This window comes from Aspergillus pseudonomiae (assembly GCF_009193645.1).
Source record: "Aspergillus pseudonomiae strain CBS 119388 unplaced genomic scaffold BDV37scaffold_136, whole genome shotgun sequence".
NCBI classification, from domain to species: domain Eukaryota; kingdom Fungi; phylum Ascomycota; class Eurotiomycetes; order Eurotiales; family Aspergillaceae; genus Aspergillus; species Aspergillus pseudonomiae.
Genome location: NW_022476128.1, coordinates 44,778 through 68,826, shown reverse-complemented (window position 1 = coordinate 68,826; position 24,049 = coordinate 44,778). Strand labels below are relative to the sequence as shown.

At 48.6% G+C, this 24,049-nt stretch overlaps 8 protein-coding genes and 1 non-coding gene across 9 annotated transcripts; 5 read left to right on the top strand and 4 right to left on the bottom strand.

Moving 5' to 3' along the window:
- Positions 1 to 13: 13 nt before the first annotated feature.
- Positions 14 to 1,139, bottom strand: BDV37DRAFT_264615 (uncharacterized protein). The gene is made up of 2 exons (XM_032083690.1): positions 819 to 1,139; positions 14 to 707 (listed from the first exon to the last, which is right to left on the bottom strand). Exons 1-2 carry the CDS (start codon positions 1,066 to 1,068, stop codon positions 148 to 150), a joined length of 810 nt encoding a protein of 269 aa, XP_031935251.1. The 5' UTR covers positions 1,069 to 1,139; the 3' UTR covers positions 14 to 147.
- Positions 1,140 to 2,490: 1,351 nt separating this feature from the next.
- On the top strand, positions 2,491 to 4,166 carry BDV37DRAFT_264614 (uncharacterized protein). Its single transcript, XM_032083689.1, has one exon. The coding sequence runs from the start codon at positions 3,086 to 3,088 to the stop codon at positions 3,407 to 3,409; it is 324 nt and encodes a 107-aa protein (XP_031935250.1). The 5' UTR covers positions 2,491 to 3,085; the 3' UTR covers positions 3,410 to 4,166.
- Positions 4,167 to 7,264: 3,098 nt separating this feature from the next.
- Positions 7,265 to 11,355, top strand: BDV37DRAFT_43871 (uncharacterized protein). Its single transcript, XM_032090654.1, has one exon. The coding sequence runs from the start codon at positions 7,628 to 7,630 to the stop codon at positions 11,135 to 11,137; it is 3,510 nt and encodes a 1,169-aa protein (XP_031935249.1). The 5' UTR covers positions 7,265 to 7,627; the 3' UTR covers positions 11,138 to 11,355.
- Positions 11,356 to 12,293: 938 nt separating this feature from the next.
- On the top strand, positions 12,294 to 14,465 carry BDV37DRAFT_289001 (uncharacterized protein; the record flags this gene model as incomplete). Its single annotated transcript, XM_032088372.1, has 3 exons — positions 12,294 to 12,822; positions 13,180 to 14,364; positions 14,434 to 14,465. The coding sequence occupies 3 exons, from the start codon at positions 12,294 to 12,296 to the stop codon at positions 14,463 to 14,465; spliced, it is 1,746 nt and encodes a 581-aa protein (XP_031935248.1).
- Positions 14,466 to 15,320: 855 nt separating this feature from the next.
- On the bottom strand, positions 15,321 to 16,741 carry BDV37DRAFT_291496 (putative glycerol dehydrogenase; the record flags this gene model as incomplete). Its single annotated transcript, XM_032088956.1, has 4 exons — positions 15,321 to 15,800; positions 15,888 to 16,268; positions 16,326 to 16,622; positions 16,678 to 16,741. The coding sequence occupies 4 exons, from the start codon at positions 16,739 to 16,741 to the stop codon at positions 15,604 to 15,606; spliced, it is 939 nt and encodes a 312-aa protein (XP_031935247.1). The 3' UTR covers positions 15,321 to 15,603.
- Positions 16,742 to 17,596: 855 nt separating this feature from the next.
- BDV37DRAFT_291494 (inositol oxygenase) lies at positions 17,597 to 18,986 on the top strand. Its single transcript, XM_032088955.1, has 2 exons — positions 17,597 to 18,843; positions 18,905 to 18,986. The coding sequence occupies exons 1-2, from the start codon at positions 17,950 to 17,952 to the stop codon at positions 18,959 to 18,961; spliced, it is 951 nt and encodes a 316-aa protein (XP_031935246.1). The 5' UTR covers positions 17,597 to 17,949; the 3' UTR covers positions 18,962 to 18,986.
- Positions 18,987 to 19,732: 746 nt separating this feature from the next.
- On the bottom strand, positions 19,733 to 20,899 carry BDV37DRAFT_291490 (putative NAD binding Rossmann fold oxidoreductase; the record flags this gene model as incomplete). Its single annotated transcript, XM_032088954.1, has 2 exons — positions 20,548 to 20,899; positions 19,733 to 20,473 (listed from the first exon to the last, which is right to left on the bottom strand). Exons 1-2 carry the CDS (start codon positions 20,872 to 20,874, stop codon positions 19,733 to 19,735), a joined length of 1,068 nt encoding a protein of 355 aa, XP_031935245.1. The 5' UTR covers positions 20,875 to 20,899.
- Positions 20,900 to 21,541: 642 nt separating this feature from the next.
- Positions 21,542 to 21,613, top strand: BDV37DRAFT_t234. Its single transcript has one exon. It is a non-coding gene; the product is annotated as a tRNA-Glu (tRNA).
- A 176-nt stretch (positions 21,614 to 21,789) lies between these two features.
- Positions 21,790 to 23,763, bottom strand: BDV37DRAFT_264603 (uncharacterized protein). The gene is made up of 4 exons (XM_032083688.1): positions 23,398 to 23,763; positions 22,875 to 23,304; positions 22,681 to 22,817; positions 21,790 to 22,617 (listed from the first exon to the last, which is right to left on the bottom strand). The coding sequence occupies exons 1-4, from the start codon at positions 23,700 to 23,702 to the stop codon at positions 21,888 to 21,890; spliced, it is 1,602 nt and encodes a 533-aa protein (XP_031935244.1). The 5' UTR covers positions 23,703 to 23,763; the 3' UTR covers positions 21,790 to 21,887.
- Positions 23,764 to 24,049: the final 286 nt, after the last annotated feature.

Here is a 24,049-nt window from a genome sequence, read left to right as displayed (position 1 = left end):
GTCAGTGCCCAAGGAATCATTAGACTCACTTGATATGAGCTGAAATCCTGATGAAAGTAGGGTATCTTGCATGTATTGTCAATCATACTAGCAGTTGGATGTCAGAAACGGACACGGTCATCCATTAGTAGTATTATGCATGTTGCTTTACGGGAAAAACCGCTTCACCATCGCATCCACGTCCTCCCCTTCGACGACATCCACCTTCTCCCTAACTGCCCGTTCCACCGCGTCATCAATCGGCTCGTCACCGTTGATCAAATCATACCAACCGTTTGTATCAGAACGAGCAAGTAGCCGATCCGCCACAATTGCCACATCCTCCCTAGTCACATTACCTCGCCCTTCTGTCTTACCAAACTGCACCTTCCCGGTGGCCGGTTCATCAGTCAGAGTGCCTGGGCGTAGACAAATGGCCTGGAAGGGCGAGGACTGGCTCTGCTTACGCCGAGCCGCAAACGCAGTCAGGTACTCGTCCGCCTCCAGCTTAGCCTTCGCATACGCGGGGAGGACATTGTAGAATACGTTCTGAATAGCCTCCCAGCCCTCATCAGACATCCAGCTAGGCCGGACCCGCCGACTGCCAAGCCAGGAGACCAAGAGGAACTTAGTCACACGAGGGGAAGCAAACGATGCAGAGATGAAGTGCTTGGCGGCGCGTTCGTCGATGGCAAACGTCCGTTCGGGGCCACCTTTACCGCCGGCGCCTTTTTGTTTGCACATTAGCTTCGAACTTGTAGGTAATAGATTCACGCTTATTCCATGGATGGCATTGGAGCACATCAAGCGGGGTAGGTTGAATACTATCTTTCACATACCGGCTGACCATACTACGTAATCTGGAGACACAGTATCGATGATCTTCTTTGCGTCTTCGTCACTCTTGATGTCGTCCAGACTGGACAGGAGGACGTTCAATTTGCCCTTGGTGCCTTTGCCGCGCGCGAGAATCTCATTCTCATGGTCTGGATTGCGGATCACGCTGGTGACATTCCAGCCACGGTTGAGAAGAAGTGGGGTTAAATGGAGGGCAATTTTGCCGTGGCCGCCTAGGAGAAGGACTTGCATTGTAGGTTTATTCGTATTTCTGTCGTTTGGTACAATAATATCTTCAAGCTATTTAGGATAATATTGCGAGGTGTTTATGATAGTGAGGGGCACCACTGTGGTGCCTCAGGTATTGTAGATGCATTAATAATGATGTCGTCATTTCAAGATGAATGCCTCAGGTATCGAGGACGCAATGTCTCAGTCCCCAAGGGATGGATAAATCAAAATGGATTGTCAGTCAATCAGTCAATATTGATTGACCTCCTGATGCCCCCCATACATTTGTCTGTGTCTCCCCGCGTCAATTCAGGTGAAACTTATTGCTGCCTATCCCTTGACGATTCCACCTCTCTTCACTCTTACTCATGAATCAGAGTTCTACTCCGGGGTATTTTCCCAATAGTTCACTACCCTTTGCTCCGAGTTTTAACTTTCCAAACAAAAGCCTTGTTCTTGTTAAAACCTTGCCCCGAAAAAAAAAAGGACAACCCAAAGCCCTCACACAATCAAAGAAAGGGCAAAACAAAAATATGATATAAAATAAAATAAATAAAATAAAAATACTTAACAACCAGGTTTAATTATTGATCTCTCGTATCCCACAATCACCTAATCTGAAACACCGAGTTTCGGTTATTGACCGGGGAAAACAGGACCGCACATCCAAAGTTTGATCTCACCGTCGAATATTGATCTGATTTTGTCGCCGAGTGGGGGATAAGTCAGTCCATCGCGCATTTTGCTTATGGGCGGGGGAGGAAAAGAAATTTGGCTAGAGTTCTAGACTTCTTATTTTAATTTTTTTTATTGTATTTGCTCATTAAACTTTGTAGTCTACTTATTCCGTTGGTCTTGGGAGGAGCGAAATAGATTAAAATGTGATTTCTGGAATCTTGTCGATTCTTAGCGAATGTCGGCGATTGTCAATTGTCGATTGTTTATTTTTATGTTATATTTTTCGATTTAATTAATGGAAGGTTTGAAGGGTGGTGATATGGATCCTCTTCCCCCCCTCTCGCACTCCGATCTTGAGTTTCTATCTGCGATGCTCCCGTCTCGATCTTGGTGCTGCTTAGGACGTGGGTGCTATTGACCGGGGTTGTTCGTGGCTGACCTGAGAGAGAGAGAAGTTACGGCTTGGTATTGTATGTATTGAGTGAGGTAATACGGGCACCCGTTTTAGGGCTATCCAGTGGTTTTTCACGGGCTACCTTGACCCCTTCGAGTCTAGTCAGGGGCATCCACAACAGAAATTTGGTCCGCGAAAGGAACGGGGGCTTTTAGTGTGTTTTTGGGGGGATTGAACTTGTATTGGCCGAGTTCATTGGATAGGTCGGCACATGAGCCCTGGAGGTGAACTTCGAGAACTCTGGATACGGACACCTTTGACTATTCGTACGGTATATAATAACTGCCAGTGCCAAGGACAAGGATATATCCACCTGGTGCAGCAGAACTGCATTTTATCGAGGCGGTATGTATAAGCTAAATTCTTAAGAGCGTGCTAAGTACATGGGACGAGGGGATGCAACCCCACGCAATCATCGCTCCTGTGCTGTATTGCACTAAAAATATATGTAGGTACTGTAGTATATAACCTCACGGCCCTCACCGTCTATTTCAGATGCACGTTCTCGATGACGGCCCCGTGGTGATAAGGCTTTGGTTTATAATCTGGAGTCCGAACACGATCTAAAGGTGAAGAGGCGGTAAGCTTGGGATAGGGCCAAAAGAACAGAGCCAGAACTGTTGGGCGCTCCGTGACAACCCGAGGCTATCCATGACTAGGTTTAGTCGGCATTCGTACTTTTGATACGGAACATACCTTTCTAATTATATCGCTGTCATGACTGGTTCAACAATGCGTGTTGAGAGATTAATCTTGCGAGGATGTCACTTAACTACATCTGTTTGCTTACTGTTACTTCCTTCCCCTCTTTTCAAGACAATGGCTTTCAAGGATACATGACACTCATGCAGCGAGCTCCACCATGATCTTTGACAGTTCCGTCCCGAGCCACAGGGGAGGCGCGATATGCATAAACACTACCATGGGTGCCGGGTGAAGCAGGATGAAACAATGCATGACCCGATAACCCCAACCGAATATCTATATCCCGAGCACGTGAGACATCAATGGCACCATCATAAGTCGATCATATTAAGTATTTGTTTGTTTGTTTGTTTATGCTGCCTTGACATCGGTCCGATCCATGTGAATCTCTCATATTGCGCCTACCAGACGCCTATTATCCTGGTAGGGCTCGGGAATCAAGACCCGTCCCGCTACACAGACAGGGATGGGCTGCATCTGCTGTTACATCCAGCCACCGAAAACATTCCGGAAAGCATCCCGTGACTGCTGTGGTGGTGACAAGCCTCAGTCAAGAATGGTTGGAATAAACGAGAATTCTGCTATCTGATTGTGTCAGTCCAATGGAATGCGCATGGGTTCTGTTGGTCAGGGGCGGGAAATGGCATGACATAAGTAGATGCGGTCGGCTTGAGGGGTACGTATTCTCCCGTCAGATGGACATCAAGTTGAGTAGCTTTGGCTTTAGGAACTCTTGTGTATGGCCATGGCGACCTTGCCTAATTTCGCATAATCTTCCCCAGTATCTTAGTGGAGGCATTTGAAATTAGTATCCATCTTAGTTCCGACGTAGATACCGATGATATGGTCGACTAGAGTATTAGAGGCGGGAGAATGAGGTTGACCGAAGGCCAAAGATTTGAGAAAAATGTGTCGTGTTTCATATCTCTAAACAGCTTGATCGATCCTAGTTTGTATGAGCGGACGGTCGTCTTGTCAGACTAGGCAAGTCTCGCCTACGACTATCGACTAGAGATGAGCTCCCCCAACGAGATAGATTAATCGTGTATAAAAATAGAGAGGCTCCTACTTGGATCTACTGTATTATGCTTATCCGGCTGGGCATATCATTTTCCACGTAAATTAGCTCTACGGCATGAAAGCTGACGAAACTTCCCGGGGAAAAGGAAAAAGCAAAGAAGCAGTGAGACACGCATTGGCCAATGGTGTATGACAATACTACAGAGTCGAGAGTGGCTGTATAACATATGTATTATTAGGTGGACAGAGTGAAACGGTATCCATGATTTCAAATGCCAGGCAGTGCGCGCGGTTGAGCTAATCGTCTTAGCTGCATGTTGATTCTGCATTGCCCACAAATCACCCCTCAGATAAGCGGAGGGGCCGTGTTATCGAGGTAGTACGATTCAAACCAGTATGACACCTGCTTGAGGTTACCCGGCTGTTGGTCGATGCTACGATAGCTGGAAAGGGTGTCTGTCTGACATTGAACAGGACAGAGGACTCCAAATCTTGTGTGATGAGGGTTGAGTTAGTTATCGCGGCTAATTCTCTTTAGGTAATCTCAACGGCTGCCAGTTATTCCAGGCTCCAGCAGAGTGACTGTTGTGACTGTTTCCTGTCACTAGTGCCTAAAAGTGGTGCTAGTCAAGGCTTGGTTAGCGAAGAATGCCTCTGCCCCTGCCAACAATGTCCTGGCCCACCAGTCAGGTACGTACGGGTCAAACTCCATTTTTTTCCCCTCTTCTTTTTAATTTTCTTTTTCTCTTGTGTTTGATTTTCGCTGACTCAGTCTCTCTTGGCTGTCTAATACTTTCCAATCTTTTCTGTCGATGTGGCTTGTCGATGACTCTAGGGCTCTCGCCTGTAATATGCAACAACGCCTCTTGGCTTCGTGGAGCCTGGTGGACTTCTCGACTCGATTTGGGAAAATTGCCGTCTTCAAGGGCTTTTAGATAAAACCCTTTCATGGCTGTGCGCGACTAGGCTTGTAGCACTGGGACATTATTGACTTTCCCGTACATCAGTGACCCTTTCTATATTTGTTTTGGATTTACCGGAAAGAGCTGGCACACAAACAACAATATCTTTCAGCTTGAAGAGCCATTGTCGCGAACCTCGGACCTGGTCGAATCCTCTATAGTATGGATAGTTCCTACTCGGTGCAAGCCCCGAGATTCCCGGCCCTTTAGCTTTAACTGCTCGCATAATCTCCTATCGTCCAGGATCGTGAACCGGAGATTAACGCCGGGTATTTCTGTAGGTATTGCGCTTACACGCTATCAAAACAAAGAAGGTGCTCCGATATACCCTGACTCTCCAATTAAGTTCCCGCCTCCAATGTACCCCATACTAGTACTAATACTACTCGGAAATACAAAATAAGGATAATAGGGAAAAAAAAAAAGAAAGTGTATATGTCAAGATGACGTCTTTCATTACCCAAGCACACAAAACTTGATCGCAAGCACAACAAGGCTTGCAAGATTGATTTAGCTATGGAGAAAAGAACGAACCCATGCATTAGCCAGGCTTCGATTCTAACATCAATCAAGTAACGATGAGACACGGCAATGAGATGATCGCCCCCGCTCGTCCAAATTTCCGGAACTCATCTAGCGCTAGGAGCGTACCATCTAGGCGACAGGTCACAATTATTGAAACCATTGAGAGTGATCTCGCTAGAACTCAGCTGATCGACTCCAGTATGGATATCCGTTGCACCTCCTTTCTTTGTAGGACTCTCTAACGTCCTCCCTTGAAAGGGGATTGTATATGATCGACCGTAAGCGAGTATCCCCGTTTTCACCACTCTCCGCCTTGGAAGTGCCCTATACAAACCGATTCCATGGTTCTGTGAACGCCAACGGCATCTTGTGGCTCAGACCTCAGCCCAGATCGATCCACATCCCGTTATACGAGAGATCAAACTCCTACCCACACGACCAGATGGAAGGCACGCGCATTGTAGTTCGCTGGACTTGAGGACGAGTCGAACGCCTCGGAAGGAAGGTCACAACAAAGGAGCGACTCAGGAGTCAGTATAGGCACTTAAGACTACTACGGGTGAATGCACAGGAGTAAGTATATATCAAACCAGGGCTTGTCCTAGGCTTAAGTTGTGTCACCAGGACTCCCTTAGTAGCCATCCCGAGCCAACTACTAAGGACTACTCGTAGTGGTAGTACTAGTACAGTATGGTACCCGAAATGATCCTGGTCCCTACTGCTGGATCCGATTCGTGGTTCATGCGAGTGGGGCCTGCAAGGGGCACTGGGTCCGAGGTACCGTACGGTAACCGAAAGACAACCATGGTTTCTGTGACAGTTTATTATTTCTCAGTATTATTATTATGATGATGATTATTCCTTGACTATACTCGAGAGGGGTTAAAGCGAAATCCTCTCACCATCTTCTGAATGTCGATGTATCGAAGTTGGCCGTCAGTTCTCGATTATATCCCTTCTTTTTTTTTTTCTTCATTGGTGTATGGATTCCTCGCTAAATAGTCATTCGAAACCAGACAGGAGCCTCCCGGCCATTAATAGTGACATTAATTAAATATCATCAGAATTAAAAGTGTCGATCGTCTTTCAAGACTGTACCGGCGGCTCCATTGGGTCCAATAATTCGAACCACTTCATCCGCTCTGGACTGTTCCTCTGAGTAAGTCAGTACGTACGGAGTAAGTTACTAGTTAGTAACAATCCACTGGGACTGGTCTAAGGCACCAATTCCCGACTCAGCTGTCCTCCGTACAGCTCATGTCCTTGTCCTAATTAAAAAAAAAAAGAAAAAGAAAAAAAGAGAAAAGAGAAAAGAAAATGAAAAATAAAAATTGAAAATTAAAAAAAAAGAACAGAGACACTCCCCCGACGATCGAATCCAGATCCCTTCTTTCCAATCCATTCATTAGGTTTATTTTTCTTTCCTCTCGCGTCGCTTTTTACTTCCTCTTTTTCGAGGCCACGCCGTCCTTCGTTTTCTACACCTGGTTCCTCTGGTTTGTTCAACATTCTCTTCAACACCTTAGTTGGTGGTTTCGCTCTCTAAATACCCAGCCATTCATTCTCAGCAACGGCGAGTCTTTCGTTCTTCCGCCACTAGATTTCAACTCAGATCCATTTTTGGCATTCCGCGCCCGCTTGTCTATACCGCAGCCACATTCCACCATTTCATGCAGACAGTTGGTGTCTCCAACCCCACCGGTATTATCAGTTATCTTAAGGCCAGCTTCTCGCACTTTTGATCAATTCCTTGTCAATCTGCAAGTCACGCCTATTATCGACACTTCGTCGTCGAATCACGCCGCGATTCCTTGGCGCTCTGCGGAGCAGCTCCGTCAACTCTAGGGGATGAGCCCATGATTCGAACGCTCTGATACTCCCACTCGTTCTATCTGGTGGATTGATCTACATCATAAAGCCACTCGTTTGTCGCTGCCCGTTTGTGAACGTTCGGACCACTCTTGTTTCGGCCTTTATCAGTAAGTCGCCGAATCTGATTGATCGATTCATGCAGACCTCTTGTGGCGACGGCCCATAGCTGCCAGTGACATACGATTCTGACTCGTAAGATTGACCTAGTATCACCGGAATACATGCATCCATCTGATCCGTAGCCCCTTTACGTGGCAATTCAAGAAATATCGAGACTACATTTGGTCGACCGTCTATGCCACTGCCTATATCATCAGCCTCGAATTGCCCTTAGTTTCGCATTGTTCCCTTAACGAACATCACCATGAATCGATTCCGCAAGGCTAAGAAGGAGAAGACGAAGGAGGATACGGAAGCTATCGAGAACACCCACAATTTGCTCACCTCCAAGCTGTCCAAGCGAAGCAAGAAGGATGAGCCCGAGGAAGTGCCCGCACTCGACCTATCGAATGCCTTACCGTCTAACGATGACTTCCGTACGAGCTTACTCATGCCCAAATTATCGGCGCGGTTTAGCATGTTGAGGGAACAAGACGACCCGGCCTCGATTATCGGCAAGGCCAGTGATGATAGTGTCTTGTTTCCTAAGCGCGCCTCCCGATTGAATCTCTTCGGCCACAATCCAAACCTGCTCACAGATATCGATGAGGTATCTACAGATGGTAGTCGGCCGTCTTTCAACCTCAGCCGTGACTCATTCGTCTCGGCGAACGATGGTTATGGTACCGACGACGACCGCTCACAGAAAGAAAGCATTATGAGTAGAGCCCGCCGGGCGGAAGGTAACAATTTGTTTGGTGGACGCCAAAAGGTCTATAAGATTCCCGCCAAGGCATCATCGAATGTATCTGTCGCAGCGGATGCTGGACAAATGGGAGGCCGCGCGGTCTATGACCATGATTTGTCCTTGTCCGCTTTTCAACGGCTCAGGCTAAAAGAGAAGGAAGAACGTGCTGCAGCCGAGGAAGCCCACCAAGATACTTCTGCCGCGGAGTCCGAAGACGCTCTGTCTAGCATTTCTTCCGCTAAGAGAACTACGTTTTCCTCAACTGCCTCAGGCCCAATCGCGAATGGCCGTGCATCAACAGCAGCTAGTTCCATCGACGAGCAGTCTTTCACAGGACCGCCATCCCAGGAGAGCTTGGCTCCATTCTCTAAACCATCCGTACCTGCGATGGCTCCTGAGCGAGGCTCTGTTAAATCACGGCGCCTATACGGCCAGGGTCTAGCGCAGTCCGTTCAAAACCAACAAAATTCTACACTGCATCGTCTGGAGAGTCTTACCCGTCAACGAGCAGGGACTCCGGAAATGCCTCGCCTCAACAGGAGTTATTCCAGAAGTGCCACTAGCCTGCGCGATAGAATACAAAGACTTCCGCTAGCTGAGCCGGCAATTGCCACACGCCGCCCTATCAGCCCGGCACCGTCGTCCACATCGCCTACACAGCAACAGGGCGAAACTAATGCCCAAGAACAGAGGCCCCATGAAGCTCCTCATGGTGGGCTCCCTCCGCTAAGCCCCCCAGTCAGTGAACGTGAGGAAGGTGCCCCATTGATGGCCGCTCTACAGCCGGAAGATCTCGGCAAAGCCACAGCTCTCGGACTGTTCAACAAACCTAGAACTCAATACGATGAAAGTCAGTTTAGTCAACGCCAACTTCAGATGCACGAGGGACGGAGCACGCCGCCATTGTCGCGACCTTCACTTCCCGGACGGACTATTTCCCAGGAAAGTACTGGACGTCCCAGAGGTCTCTCGAACAAAAGCTACCGGCCACGAGCTGGTTCTGCAACCTCACACTATAGCGAAGCCCAGCGCCCAGGTAGTCGATCCGCTGCCACGAGTGTCTATGAATCCCCTCGCCGAAACATCAACGGTACTTTCTTCGCCAACATGAGCCCCAGTGATTCTGAAGATGAAGAGGCCGAGGCTGTGCTTGAGCTGGCCAATGGAGTAATAGCAGATGATTTTGTGCATCCTGCGCTTCGGTCCGAAACGCCACAAAAGCCATCTACACCCACAAGTGAAGGAGCACAAGAAGAACAAAGCCCCTTGCCTGAAGTGCGGCTTTCGGACCTGGGTGATTTGAAACCCATTGCCGAAAACGATATTGCTGAAAAGACCACCCATGACGGTAAAGCCGTTCCTGAGAAGCCTGATTCGCCCACCTTGGGACCGTCTGGCTTGGGCCTGAGTGGCTTAGTTCGTACCCACTTGCGGCACGACAGTGACAGATCGTCCATCTTCCCACCGCCCTCCCCCGGTCTTCCATTAAAGCAGATGGATGACGAGAGATACAAAGAAACGGACACGGACGATTCTGTTTCACAAGAGCATAAAACACCCAGGAAAAACATTGACCCGTCGGAGCTTCTCAACGGCTCCTGGCAAGGCGAGCTAGTGGCGAGGCACAGGCGTCAAGCAAGCACTGACACTCAGAGAGAACGCGAAGAGTTCGAGATCGAGCTGGCAGAGAGACGGAGAAAGGTGCAGGAGAAGCTGAAGGGCATGGCCGAGAATGAAAGCAGATCAGCTAGCCCTGTCTCAGGCCGCCAGACCCCTGATTATACACAAGCCAAGCCCGGAAATGCATTTTCCCTGCTGAAGAGTAAGTCTGGAAAGCACAGTTTGTTTGGCAGACAGGACCAGAGAAACCCGAAGTTGCTCGGCCTGGGTAACGCTTCTACTCCAGCATTGGGAATGGATGATCAATGGCGCGAGGAGGAAGAAAGGCCATCGTTCAGCTTTGGAAAGCACTCCAACTCAAGCTCTCCCCATGTCTCTTCAGAGCGTTCCATACGGTCTCGCATGTTTGGCCGCAGCAGCCAAGAAGACTCCCGTGAGTCGAGTCGTAGCCGTGGAGCATCACCGCATTCAAGTTTTGGGTCCAGGCGGGATCGCTCCACCTCCGACGCTTCTGGTCGCTCTAAGAGTCGCACTCGGCGGGAGAGGGATGATCTCGGGACTGTAGAGGAGTCTGATCCATATGAACACTCCGCGTTCCCAGACTTCGACCAGCGCGGCTTGACATCTGTGGCTTCTTCCGCCCGCCAATCTGTGGAGGTCAATGATACAAATATGTACGATCGGTGCTCATCTGCCGCATCTGGAAGGTATCGCAGCGGCAGTCGATCTGGAACACCAAGCTTTGTCGAAAGGCCACTCCATCCGCCTGCGCTTAACCCACAGATGATTGGTGCCCCGCCGCGACCTTCACCCATTGCCCCTTACTCTGCCAATGCTACCCCGCCATTGTACGAGATCTCCCCTGATCCATCTTCTAGCTCGGCATCGCTTTCGACAACCAGCCTCCCTCAGCGGGCTCCTGGGCATAACGGTGGCCTCCAGAAGCGACCCATCGATAAATATCAAATTTCCGAGCCCACTTTCGTGTCCACCACCTCGAACGTTCCAACTGTCGGTCTTCCACCTGGAGCGAGCTTGAGCAATGGCATGTCAACACCTCCTGTTCCTCCCATGAACCCACGCCGTCGCCGCCAAACCACCACCCAAACCATCCTTGGTGCGATCAGGGGCGATAAGTACGAGTCGCAATACGTCCCGTCTCAGTACGCCCCCTCTCAGTACGCTCCTTCGGCAGCCCCATCGACAGCCGGTAGTGTTGTGGAAGAGTATAGCACATTTTCCGACGAGGGTGAAAGACGGCCCAGGACACGAAACAGGCTGCGCAAAACGTCTAGCGAAGGCGGAGATCTGAACGCCAAAGCGAGACATCAACTTATGACTGGCCCGCCACCAGCTATGCCAGCTTATCCACCACCTCAAGTCCCCATGGATGGTGGCATGTTCTAAACAATAGTCACATGACGGCTGAATTCTTCTATCTCTCTCTCTCTCTCTCTCACTCTCTCTTTCGTCTTACTACTTTCCTACTTCCACCAAAATATCTTCCTTGCCCCCGCCCCCCCGGGTTACATGTATTAGTCGACTTTTCCGATCATTTTCCTTTTTCATTTATGTCAAACCTCGATACCTTCTTTTGATTACCACTTTTGCTCATGATGATATACCAACTGCGTTTTGTTGAGCGGACAGGCCTGTCTTTCATTTGACTTTGATATCTGAGCCATATTCTTTCTTTCTACCATAGCATTTCCTTACCTTCTATGCATTATTACAAAATATCTAGATAGGTCAATAAAAATGATCTAAATGTACAATACCTTGTCTCCCTAGATAGAGCACTAGCCAGTTTGGCTATCCTTTTTCGTGTGAGATAGATTTGTAATGCCTAGCGCAGCTTTGGAGACTATCATTGAATGCCCAATTACTGAGGGGTATTTTCTTTGTTCTTATCAAACCAGTGAATGTGTGGAACATGGTATTGCACATTCACTTTTTAAACAAAGAAAGGGCTGGCTATGGTATTACATTTGTACTCTTTACTATCATTCACTGAATATTGTGGTTGGTATTAAAGACATGTCACGTGTATACCACCCATCACGTGGAGTGTGAAGCCCTTATACTGTTTCTGATATGGGGTGTGATGTTAAAGCGGTATTGATGTTTGTATATATGACTGTATACATATACTACAGATCTCTGAGCTCTGGATTTACCATGAGAATATATCATACAGTTTATAAAGAAATTCACTAGTGTGTAAATAATTCAGAAACTAGCTCTAAGATATCATCTCAAATATAGTCAATAAACTGTAATTAACAAGAGCTGCTCAGAAAATTCTCCAACAGTTGTACATTCTGAAAGAAAAACAACATAATCGTCAAGGAAACGCATGGAAAGGAAAACTGGAGTGGACAAACAACACAAGTCGCCCCTCCCTTTTGTATCGTCCCTCCATACATTAATCCATCCATATTCACATCATCTCATCTCTGAACTTCCTTCACAATCTCACCAGGATTTATCGAGCGGATATCAAGACTCATCTTTCTCTTGCCTTTCTTGGTGCTGTGATTAGATATTGAAGCTGACGAAGAATATGACGGACCCGGAGAGAAGAAGCTCCTTTTGCACCTCCGAGTTGCCGTCTGTTGTCATGTCTTTTGATTCCGTCTTTGAAATCATGCGCGTAGGTCTTAGCTCCGAGGATCTGCGCTCTATTTGTAGACCTAGCTCGTCGGGGCCTGCGTTCAAGGCGGCGGAGACACAAGTGGATGATTCTTCTGAACAACAGAAGGCCCAACAAGATCGAAAGAAAGAGAAGAGAAGGTTGAAGAAGAAGCTATTGAAAGAAGAGAAGAAAAGGAGGAAAGAGGAAGCAAAACAAGGTGAGACCATTGATCTGCCTCCATCTCTGGATAGCGGTGAGGTCAATATCGGCAACACGCAACATCCGTCCTCTATCACCGCGACAACGAGCTCTCAATCTGTTGTCGATGAAGCTCCACCCAGTTATAACGGCCTTTCCGGTATTCCTCTTGAGACTTCCAGTGCAGACACGTCCTCGAGTCATACAGTTCGTCCCTCAAGCCAGAAGGCGGAAGAACCTGAGGAGCAGAATGAGTCTTGTTCGATTTATGATGAAAACAACCCTATCATATGTCACTTGCACGGTCGGAATATTTGTCAGTTTAACTCCAGCTGTTGTGTGCATAAACCCACTACCGACTGCAGCTGTCCACCCAGGCGGTCTTGTTGCTGCGCTCATCACTCGGGAGATTGCTGTAATTGTGTCTTTCCCTCTGGGCCTTCCCATGTCGACGAATATGCCTCAAGGGTACCACAAGATGGCTATAGACAAACCTCAGAGCAAGAGATTGAGGAAAAGAATGTAGTCGATGTTGGTGTGGGCAGTAGTAAAGGTGATATTGTCCCATTAATTCAATCATCTCATCGTTTCAGCACTAATCATGCGTCTCCTATAGCTTCATCCGAACATCATACCATCGCGACTGAAATACTTCCCGATAGAATTGATCCACTCTTTGAGCACCTTCTTCACTGTCTAGAAGCGAGCGAGTTTTCCGACTCTCAGATAATATTGAGATCCTCCAAAGATATCTTCATGCCCATCGTCTTCAGAACACATAGAGCGGTGATCAGCCGTAGCAATTTCATGGCCGAGGTCTTCAGATCGCCGACCCAGGAAGAGCGAACTAACGAGATCGTCGCCGTTGGAAATGAGAACTTCTGTATGATCAAAGGCTTTGAATATGCGCTGCAACACTTGTATGGGAGGCCACTCCTAACAGCAGGACAGCTCAGATTGGCGACTCTGTCCACCTATGGATACTCGGAGAACAATGTGGGAAAAATACAATTCTCACTCACGGCGGCCATGGCAGACTTCGCCCTGTGCTATGCCGCATCAGGGGCCTTCTTTCAACAAGAGGCAGTCATTGAAACGGGTATCAGACTAGCCATTGAGCTAATCGACTGGGAAACAGTCGAATGCATTCTCTATTTCGGAGTTTGCACGACGAGGCCGGCAGTAACCCTCGACCAGACTGCTCCAGTCAACAAGACTGGAGATTATGATGCAGCAGGAGAGCTGCAAAGATGGGCTCCACGGCTAGTTGGTTCGGCCCTGCATTTCATCACCAGGCACATGAGCAAGGACTTCACACTGTACACCAAGGCGCAGAGTAAGACTCTGCCAAATCGAATCCCAGAAAGCCTGTATGATGTTCCAGGTCCAGTGATCACTAGTCCTCGATCTTTTGCGTCTCGCCGGGGAGAAACCCCGAACCGAGAGATTGAGGTGCCCTCTGCGATGTTGATCTACCTTCCGTACAAGCAACTAGAAGAGACTTTTGGGATTATGAACGCGCGGAATATCTTATCGAGTGACCTCGCCCAGGCGGTAGTAGCAGAGCGCGAGACACGGCGCCTGCAAGCCGTTCGAGCCCTTGCGAAACAGGGTGTCAAAGACGAGCTGAGTGCTACCGATCAGATTCGAGAGCTGGGATATAAAGAGATAGTCGCTGTTAGCGAAGAACAGGGCCCAGCTATTACTCTCAACAGAGAGTGGATTGGTCTGGCTGTTGTGGAAGAGACAGTCGCGACGCCCAGAGTCAAACGTGTGGTCAAGAAACATAAGAAGCACAAGCGTAAGAGGTAAGAGAATACTACATTCTCCTACATGAGGCCCCCCACCCACCCAAGCTAACTGTGTTTAGATGAACTCGATCAAGAGATGTGTGCACTTTGATGCACAGGATGATGATCAAGGTGGCGGCCGGGTGGTTGACAAGATGACAGACATGAAACAAAGAGAAACACAATTTGAAAGAGAATATAGGCAGAATACTCACGTGGCTCTACAGGCGGTAACCTAATCTGTTTTTACATGAATTTTGAAGTTTTAGATCTGTGCTTCTGTCACCTGAACGCTTTCTTTGTTTTATGTATGTACTAACAATAGCAGAGGAGCCACCAACTCTCTGGTACTTCTAGAAATATACAAAAAAGACTGAGTGACTGAGAGTTGCCTTGTAAGTCCATTGTATTTATCTTTGCTTTATTTACATGTTATTTAATTGGCAACATGATATTGATGTTGGAAGATGTTCCTAATCATAGTCGGCCTACGTGAAGTTATTATCAGAGCTGTTATTCTTCAACAACTGGTAGGCTGAAAGTAATGCAGCATAATGTACTAATTATTAAAATTCTATACTGTATATATTATACGGAGTTGTCATTAAATAGAAGTATTAGCTCAAGATACCTATGGCTAGTAAACTACGTAAGACTAACATTGAAACTCTCTTGAATTATCGAGCAAGAATGTAAAAGAGTTAAATACAAGATTAAATTTTCTCTACATAGCTAACTCAAAAAATCGGAAAAGTCAGACATGAGATTGGTGCTTCTAACCGTTCTGAAAGCGTATAATAAAAGCCAGGATATACTACAGGGGCAAGGCACTCGAGTCACTTCGGTCCACAGCTATTAATGGGTCTACTATAGTACTGGGAAATTTCGAAGCCAATCATAGTTAACCTATGCCTTGAAAAGTGTTACTAGCAAGAGAGAAGCTTCCTGAAACATCATTCGTGAGGGATATATGTCGTCTATCTATAAACAAATATAAAGAATCAAAACTACTTATCCAGGCTCCCCAGGCTGTTATACAAGACACACTCAAATCTTCTACACTCACCCTGAAGGGCGCACAACACCTTTCCATAAGGTAGTTATGGGCCTACTGGTTCACTGAGATTTCGCCCTGTCCATTCACGATAGTGGGAGGCATGGCAGAGCGAATGGAAAGCCCTGCTTTCCGCATCCGGTGGTCATATGTACTAGGAGATGCTTGGTAGGTAGAGACTAGAGTTGGTGACAGTTTATGACTTGTCGGGGAAACCGAAGTCAACACCAAAGGGAGGGTAGACGAAGCGCTGGAAGGCTTTTTTGGCAGCGAGATCGTCGGTGTATTTGGCAATGGTGGCCATGTCATTCTCGTCGAGCTGAACCAAGTTGCGGTTGTCTTCAATACGAGAAGGTGTGACGGACTTGGCGAGAACAGAGGATCCACGGGCAACTACATTATATGGTCAGAAAATCATTATCGAGCATAAAAGGCGAGAATGCTGGGGAGGGTGAAGGGGGGTGGCTGATTGTAACATACCGTGCCAACTGAGAAGAACCGTGGCGGGGCTAACTCCCTTCCTCTTTGCAACCTCTACAATAGGCTCGGCTGTGAACAGTGGACTGCCAGTGCTTCCCAGAGGGCTGTAGGCGGTGATGTGGATACCCTTCTTCTTGCAAAAGTCGACGATCTCCTGCTGTGGGAGAGAGGGGTGGTTCTCAATTTGGTTGACTGCAGGGACAACGGTAGCCTCAGGAAGCAATTGCTCCAGATAACGCACGCTGTAGTTAGAGACACCGATGGCCTTGACCTTTCCGGTCGAGAGAAGCTTCTCCATGTTCTTCCATGTTTGGACGTGAGAGTGCGATTGGACAATGTCTCGAGAACCATCTTCATGCTTAGGGAAGAGAGGGTGGTTTCCTAATAAATGGTTAGACCTGGAGCAACATATTGACTGGAAAAGGGAGCATGGCTCACCATTGGGGTTCATGGCCAATGGCCAGTGCATCAAGTACAGATCGATGTAGTCCAAGCCCAAGTTCTTCAAACTCAGGTCCAGAGCCTCTTGCACCCGGCTGTGGTAAGTGCACCACAGCTTGGTGGTAACAAAGAGGTCCTCCCGCTTCACCTTTCCAGAGGCCAGGGCATCCTTAATTCCCTTTCCGACTTCCTCTTCGTTTTGGTAGCAGAAAGCGCCGTCGATGTGTCTGTATCCCACCGAGATGGCGTGGCTGACAGCCTTCTCAACCTCACCGGGGGCGGATTGCCAGGTACCTATGCAATCAGCACGACCATTGCTGCAATTTTTCGAATTGGAATAACTACATACCGAGACCCAAGGCAGGGATCTCTGCTCCAGTGTTGAGCTTGAATCGAGTGTCGGCAACGGCCATTGTGCAGTAGTATGTGTGTAATTGGATAAAGATTCGGTATAGATCCTAGGGAATTCAGAGGAATGAGTACAAATGTGAATTGACTTGAGGGAAAAAGGCGAAACAAATACGAAGGACGAGGGGTGAGGGGTAGAGGGGCAACCAGAGATTATCAACAAATACTTCGGGGCTCGCGCCGTCAATTGCCCCGGCCAGTGGAATTTGTCCCCGAAGTTCCATCAATCACATCGCTCTGTCGGGTCATCTTCACGCGAGCCGTTCAATTCTATACCTTTCTTCGCTTCATCCTGGTAAGTAGCTATCATTCTCAAGGCATTAAAATCTTCATTTTCTTCAGTGAATTATCTCGATTGTCTATCTCATCTACTCACTACAGCGAACAGATTAAAATCGATCGGACAGCGTCATACGGAGCCAGGATGGCCATGCATATGCAACCATCGGAAACCATTTCTCTTTCCAGACGAGCCAATACCCTATACCCGATCTGAACAATTCTATGTGAAGATAATCGGACTGTCCATGCTCCAGTCCACACGACCTCATTAGAAATCCGATGGCTCTTACCCTCTGTGGTGAAACCTAGTTGTCTAAACCGGCAGATCAACGTTGGGGTCAGCGAGCACTGGCCATTGCGCATGACGTTGATTATCATTTATGGCTTCAAGGGGAAATGCTGTGACATCAGGAGCGACAGAAAGGGCAAATCGAGGGTCAAGGTGGCATACCAGAAGAGAAATCTGCCCCGGCGGCCAAAGTTCTCGGCCTTCGGAAACCAAAATCCTTGAGTGCCTCTACCATCCCCACAGTCAAGACAGCGCAACAACTGGTCTCTGGTTGGCTGCAGATCCGTACCTCAGATTTCCCCCCCGCGTCATGCAGCTGTGGAGAACATTTCCAGAATCTATCTTCATAGTGCGGAAGCCAGAATCCGATCTTCACACAACGAGGACATCACAATGGCGCCACCACACTGTCGGATTCTGGGGTGTAGCGTGTTAGGGCTTATTCGGCTGGGGCTTTAGTCGGATACTGAATTTCTCGTAGATCACGAGGATCTCCCTATAGTGCCCTTTATATATACGTCTGGGTCTTCCTGGGTTTTCTTCTCTCTCCAGCAGCATCCTTTGATACCCAGATCAGCCTTGATCCAATATATTCAAGAGAAACAGGAACATCAAACATCGAACTCATTTCTTTCATTCACAATGGCCCCAGTTGCTGTTGCCCCAGAGACCCCGGTGTTCAACACCAAGCGGGATGGACAGGCTCTCGAGGAGACCTCCGACGCCATCGACACCGTCAACGTCCTCAAGCAGAACATCAAGCAAGAAGACAAGGACATCTACGCCGAGTCTGAATTTGACAAGAACAAGGACAAAACCAAGTTCCGTCAATACGAGGATGCCTGCGACCGTGTCAAGAACTTCTACAAGGAGCAGCACACCAAGCAGACTGTCGCTTACAACCTGAAGGCCCGTCACGCCTTCCACTCCAAGACCCGCGCCGAGATGACCATCTGGGAGGCCATGGAGAAGCTCAACACCCTCATTGACGAGTCCGACCCCGACACCAGCCTCTCTCAGATCGAACACCTTCTTCAGTCCGCTGAGGCCATCCGCCGCGATGGCAAGCCCCGCTGGATGCAGCTCACCGGTCTCATCCACGACCTGGGCAAGCTGCTCTACTTCTTCGACGCCCAAGGCCAGTGGGATGTCGTCGGCGACACCTTCCCCGTCGGCCTCGCTTTCGATGACCGCATCATCTACGGCACCGAGTCCTTCAAGGAGAACCCTGACTATGGCCACGAGGTCTACAGCACCAAGTACGGTATCTACAGCCCCGGTTGTGGCCTGGACAAGGTCATGCTCTCCTGGGGTCATGACGAGTACCTCTACCACGTTGTCAAGGACCAGTCCACTCTCCCTGACGAGGCCCTGGCTATCATCCGCTACCACTCCTTCTACCCCTGGCACAATGCCGGCGCATACCAGGAGCTGATGAACGACCACGATAAGGAGATGCTCAAGGCCGTCAAGGCCTTCAACCCCTACGACCTGTACAGCAAGAGCGACGACGTTCCCACCGTCGACGAGCTCAAGGTACGTCCTTTCTCACTACCCTTTCTTCAATACAATGAGTATCAGCTAACCCCCATCGCAGCCATACTACCTGGAACTCATCGACGAATTCTTCCCCAACAAGGTCATCAAGTGGTAAATGTGGTCCCAGCGCTCGGATTGTCTTGATATTAGAACGCCCTGGTTTTTTTTTTCTTGTTTCCGATATATCAGTTTTGTTCTTGCATTTTTAAAGCGATGATTCACGAACCAGCAATGAATTATACAGCCCTGTAAAATTAATTAGGGACCAATTCATTCAAAAATACCCTTTTCCCAAGAACCCAGATCAAGATCTAAAATAAGCTTACTTTCACCGTATTACAAAATTTTTACATATATACACCTCTCAAAACCAAAAAATTCCACTCAAGTCTACAAGTAGTTCCCTTGCCACAAGCACCAACTATCAGACCCCTTACTAACAATAGCGTATCTATGATACAATAACGCAGCGCGAATTCTTGGCGGCAAACCATGCCCTCGGAAACGGGTTCCCGGGGTACGTCGGCGATCTACCCACGTTCGACAAATCGGTGTCTCGGGACGGGTCACATTGTGAAAAAATTAAACTGTGGACTGTGCCCGTGGCTCTTTTGGGGAAAGACTGCTTAAACTAGTGTATCTAGTACACGTGCAATGGTTCTTATTATATAATTTTTCGGGATCTGGGAGGGGAAGGAGGGGTTCTGGGTATATTCTAAGGTGAGGTTATGGAGGACGTTCTACAATTTAATCTACTGTTGAATGGGGATCACTTAGGATTTCTAGAGATATGAAGCCTAATTTCTTGCCTTTCTATAATCCAAAATTGCTCTTTATTTGAAAATCATTAAGTGACGTAATCTAAATTAAGTCGTTAAGCATACATCTATAGCCGAGACTTGTCCACCCGGTTACCCTCTTCATCGAAGAAGATCTTTTCGCCGGTGATAAGCGACTCCTGGAGCGCAGCTCCAATGCGGACGGCCTGGACGGCACCGTCGAGTCTGAGTGGAACAGGAGTGTTCTCGAGGCAGCAAGCGGTGAACTCGTTGGCCTCGGTCACGAAGGCATATTCGAAGCGGTCGTAGTAGTGCTGAGGAATCTCCCGACGGATTCCAGTGCTGTCGTAGATGTTGACGAGGTTTAGGGCTGGCTGTGCGTTGACGGCCAGCTTGCCCTGGGTGCCGATAATTTCGGTAGTATCTTCTTGACCAGCGGCCATCATGCGAGAAGCGTAGAAGTAGGCGATCTTGCCGTTGTGGAACTCGACCAAGCCGACGGCATTGTCGCGGTCGTTGTGCTTGCGCAGGTCCGGCTCAACGGCCGTGATACCGACAGCGGATACAGACTTGACTTTGCTGTCTTGACCGAAGAACCAGAGGGCAAGGTCGATATCGTGGATCGAGCAGTCAACGAAAATACCACCGGAGAACTGGGCATAGGCGACAAAGAACCCACTGGGGTCCAGCTTGTCACAGGTCTGACTACGCATAACGGACGGCGAGCCAATGGAGCCGGCACTCATCTTGCTGTATGCATCCCGGTATGAGGCGTCGAAGCGACGGGAGAATCCGCACATCACCTTCAGATGAGGCTTCTTGGCAGCAGCGTCAAGGACGGATTGGGACTAGAACAAGGATTGTTAATACCCTGGCTACTAGGTCGATGGGAAAAAGAGCAAAAACAATAGGGGTTACATACAATCTCGACACTGGTTGACAAAGGCTTTTCGCACAGAACGTGCTTTTCAGCATCAATGGCCTTGATGGCTTGTTCGGCATGAACGGCGGTGGCCGATGCAACGACCACGGCTTCCAGACCTTCGTGGCGGAGCATGTCATCGTAATTCTTGTACAACTTCACGCCATATGGCTCCAGATGAACCTTAGCCCATTCAAGCTCAGCATCGTCAGGGGAGCTAGCAGCGACCAGCTCGGCACGGGGAGTGCGCTGGAGGAAATTGAGGGCATGGCGCTTGCCCATGCGACCGAGGCCAGCACAGCCAATTTTAAGCTTCGTAGCAGCCATGGTGAAAATGAGAAGGTGATAGAAGAAAGGGTAGGAGATACGAGTATTGGAAAGGCTGGAAAGATGGAAAGAGTAGCTATCGGGAGGTAGCTTTCGGAGGAGACGGTGAGAATTTATGCGGCCGGTCGGAAATCGTGGCGGGTTGGAGGCAATGTCGGTCTGCTTGTTTCCCTGGCACTCGGGATTCACAAAGGGAGAAGCCGACGACTAATTGGCAAACATGAAAGGGGAGAGCATCCAGTAGTATGGGCGAGGAGGGGAAGCTGGAGCTAGCCAGGTCAACGACTGGAGCATGAAAAGCCAATTGCCCCGTTTAGTTCCCCATCATGGTTGCTACCCCGGAATCCAGACTTGTAGCACTGGTCGGAAAAGGAGTTCCTGGGGCTCCATCGTGAGGAGAACCCCACAGGACGAAATCCGATTGTTTGTCCTTAGTGATGGAGAATGTGGGAAAAGAGAGAAACCATGGATCAGGGCTGAAAAGAAAGGTACAGCGACCACTGTTCCTATACCGGTGGTTTGGGTGGTGGGGATTGAAAGGCTGGGGAAACTTGGGGTAAGAAACCAACACTATCTCCACAATATCCCTGATATCTGAGGATTTTCTTACAGCCATTCTATCTTTTGTTGCCTATAAATTAAAGAATATTAACTATTCATAATAACATCCGGTGTAGTGTAACGGCTATCATACCTGTCTTTCACACAGGAGATCGGGGTTCGATTCCCCGCACCGGAAGCTTTCTTTTTCTTTTGTTTTTTTTTTTTTCTTTACCTCTTCACCATGTCCACTCTATCATACTGAGCCATAGTAGCTTGAATTCCGCTCCTAGCAAATTAGGTTCTCAAATACATCGAAATATATACTTAATATGGCGTGGTATCAACAAAATGGAGTCAGTGAATCGTTATGTACTTTGCTTGTGAATAGGGACAAAAGGCAGGAGCAACGTGCATAACAGGGACCGTTGTAAAGACATAACAGAGAATGCGTAAATCACGCCCATTGCCAATTAGTGCTCAGTCTCAGCCTTCTTGGCTTTCTTCAGCTTCCTCTTTGCCGCAACATCAACCGGGTCCACAAAACCTTCACCCTTCATCCATGCTAGAGCCTTCCGCACCCCCCGGCCTTGAACCGCATTCGGTCTGCTCTCCAAGATGGAGTTGATCAGTGCCCAGGAAAGTACAAGGATGAACAGGTCCCCGCCCTTCCATCCCTTCCAGAGCCCCCGCTTGGTGCCCGTCTTCCATGCCGAATCCACGGCGGCTCGGAAAAAGTACGTGAAAACGCTCCGGCTATTCGCAAGGAACGCAAATGGCATACCCGCAACTGCACCGCTCAGGAAGAAGCGTTTGGTAGGCAGGACAGAGCGCGGGAAAAGTGAGTTCCAGAGACAAATGCTGCCCCACGCGGAGCCAACAGACGCAGAGAGGACAGCAGTCACTGTGATGATTTTCTTCGAAAGATTATTGATCGAGGTGATAGGATTGGCCATCAGCTTCTTGAACTTGAGCACAGAGAGCGCCAAGGTAACGGTTGTCACAAGCCGGGCCAGACGAGGGATCGAGAGGAGAATATTGTGCAAAAAAGCCGTACTACAGCTGGGGCTGCTCGAATGGAGCAATGCGCAAGACAGGCTTGAAATAGACGGATGAGCAGGTCCGGTAATTGGTGAAATAGACTTGACAGCAGACGGTAGGGTATTAAGGTCTCCGGGATGCAATATCGGCGAGACGAATGCGCTGATTGAAATATTAGAAAAGAAGCGGCCATATACTAGGTGTAAATAGCGAGTATAAACATACGGCCAGCGCAAATTAGCGACAGTTGCGAGCGAGTCAACCACATCCTCCTTTCCCGGCCAAGAAAACTCTGTAGGCAAACTTTCAGGGCGATCGAGGATGTAGCCTGGAGAGAGCCTGAAGATGACATTTCCGAGCCACTGTGCCCAATCAGTATGTAAATCCAACGATTTTTCTCATATATGGACCAAGCAAACCTTAGGTGTCGCCTCCCGATCGAAGATGAACGCATGGAATAACTGCGCGCAGGACAGGGGCATCAGCAACCAGCTTCCAAACCACACAGGCCGATTCTCAAGCCATCCTTTCTCATCGATGACGTTGAAAAGGAACTCCAAGCTCCGGGTAGCCATCCAGATTGCGGCTGTCAGTCGCAGCTGGTTCTGAGGGCATATGCCCAGGCCAAAAAGGGCCAGACTAGCCCCAACAGCGGGCGCATAGCGTGATGTCAACGCTTTTGACACTCGAGGGTTCCGATTACGGAAGGGCTGGGCTTCATCTGTGCGGAGGTTCGCGCGTAGCCGGGCGAAGAAGCGATGCAGAAGTCTGTGGAAGAGAAGGACGAGCGAAAGGGACGCTGACAAGCGGAAGTTGGGGGAGCGGAGGAAAGAAGTTTGTGTTTTCTTCCTATAGTTTCAGGCAGAGAGGTGAGACGCGAGTGTCAGCCAAGGTACATTTGATGTCCGCTTGATTTGATTCTTAATTGGACTGAGAGCTTACTTGGACAGATCCCCTCGGATTCTTGCAAGTGCCCAATCAACGAATTTCAATAAAGCTCCTGATATAAGGAATACTCGAAGAGAGGCGCGGAGAGCTGCCTCATTGTATTTGTTTTTTGAGCGCACTATGGCTTCATATCTTGATGGAGAGGGCAATTTAGACTGGGCCTTCACGGGGGCGCGCCGAACAGCATGGTCATGGAGGATCTTGTATTCCTTGGCGCTGAGTGAAATGCGGAGAGCTTCGCGAACCACGGGGTGGACCTGGGCGTGCCCGTCAGGGTCGCGTGCGGAGCTAGGTTCCATAATGCATCAAATGTCCTTCAAAAAGGCCTAAAACACATGTGTTTTTAAATAGACATTGTGAGATGCTTCTGGGATCGATAGACGGGGACTAGGAAAGGGAAGGGAAGGAAGGGAAGATGGGGGAAGCATGAGTTGGATTCCGGGGTTGCTCGTGACCTCGGCTAGATTCAGCTGAATGATTTATTGATCTGCCAACTGCCTGCGGTTATCCCGCTCCACTCCCTAGAGAAAATGTGAAGCAAAAAGCTGAACCCTTTGGGGTAAGGATAAAAACTGATATGATTTATATTGGTCATCGCTATATTCTATCATAAGTGCCGTATCGGCGAAAACCCCAAAACATTCCC

What these genes read in the sequence shown, in the direction of transcription:
- BDV37DRAFT_264615 (XM_032083690.1), bottom strand. Translation starts at nt 1,068, where the DNA reads ATGCAAGTCCTTCTCCTAGGCGGCCACGGCAAAATTGCCCTCCATTTA. An exon ending in TTACGTAGTATGGTCAGCCG is followed by an intron (nt 708 to 818) that starts GTATGTGAAAGA and finishes GCAAACAAAAAG; the next exon opens with GCGCCGGCGGTAAAGGTGGC.
- BDV37DRAFT_264614 (XM_032083689.1), top strand. Translation starts at nt 3,086, where the DNA reads ATGCATAAACACTACCATGGGTGCCGGGTGAAGCAGGATGAAACAATG.
- BDV37DRAFT_43871 (XM_032090654.1), top strand. Translation starts at nt 7,628, where the DNA reads ATGAATCGATTCCGCAAGGCTAAGAAGGAGAAGACGAAGGAGGATACG.
- BDV37DRAFT_291494 (XM_032088955.1), top strand. Translation starts at nt 17,950, where the DNA reads ATGGCCCCAGTTGCTGTTGCCCCAGAGACCCCGGTGTTCAACACCAAG. An exon ending in CCACCGTCGACGAGCTCAAG is followed by an intron (nt 18,844 to 18,904) that starts GTACGTCCTTTC and finishes CCCCCATCGCAG; the next exon opens with CCATACTACCTGGAACTCAT.
- BDV37DRAFT_264603 (XM_032083688.1), bottom strand. Translation starts at nt 23,702, where the DNA reads ATGGAACCTAGCTCCGCACGCGACCCTGACGGGCACGCCCAGGTCCAC. An exon ending in ATCGGGAGGCGACACCTAAG is followed by an intron (nt 22,818 to 22,874) that starts GTTTGCTTGGTC and finishes GATTGGGCACAG; the next exon opens with TGGCTCGGAAATGTCATCTT. An exon ending in GTCGCTAATTTGCGCTGGCC is followed by an intron (nt 22,618 to 22,680) that starts GTATGTTTATAC and finishes TATTTCAATCAG; the next exon opens with CGCATTCGTCTCGCCGATAT.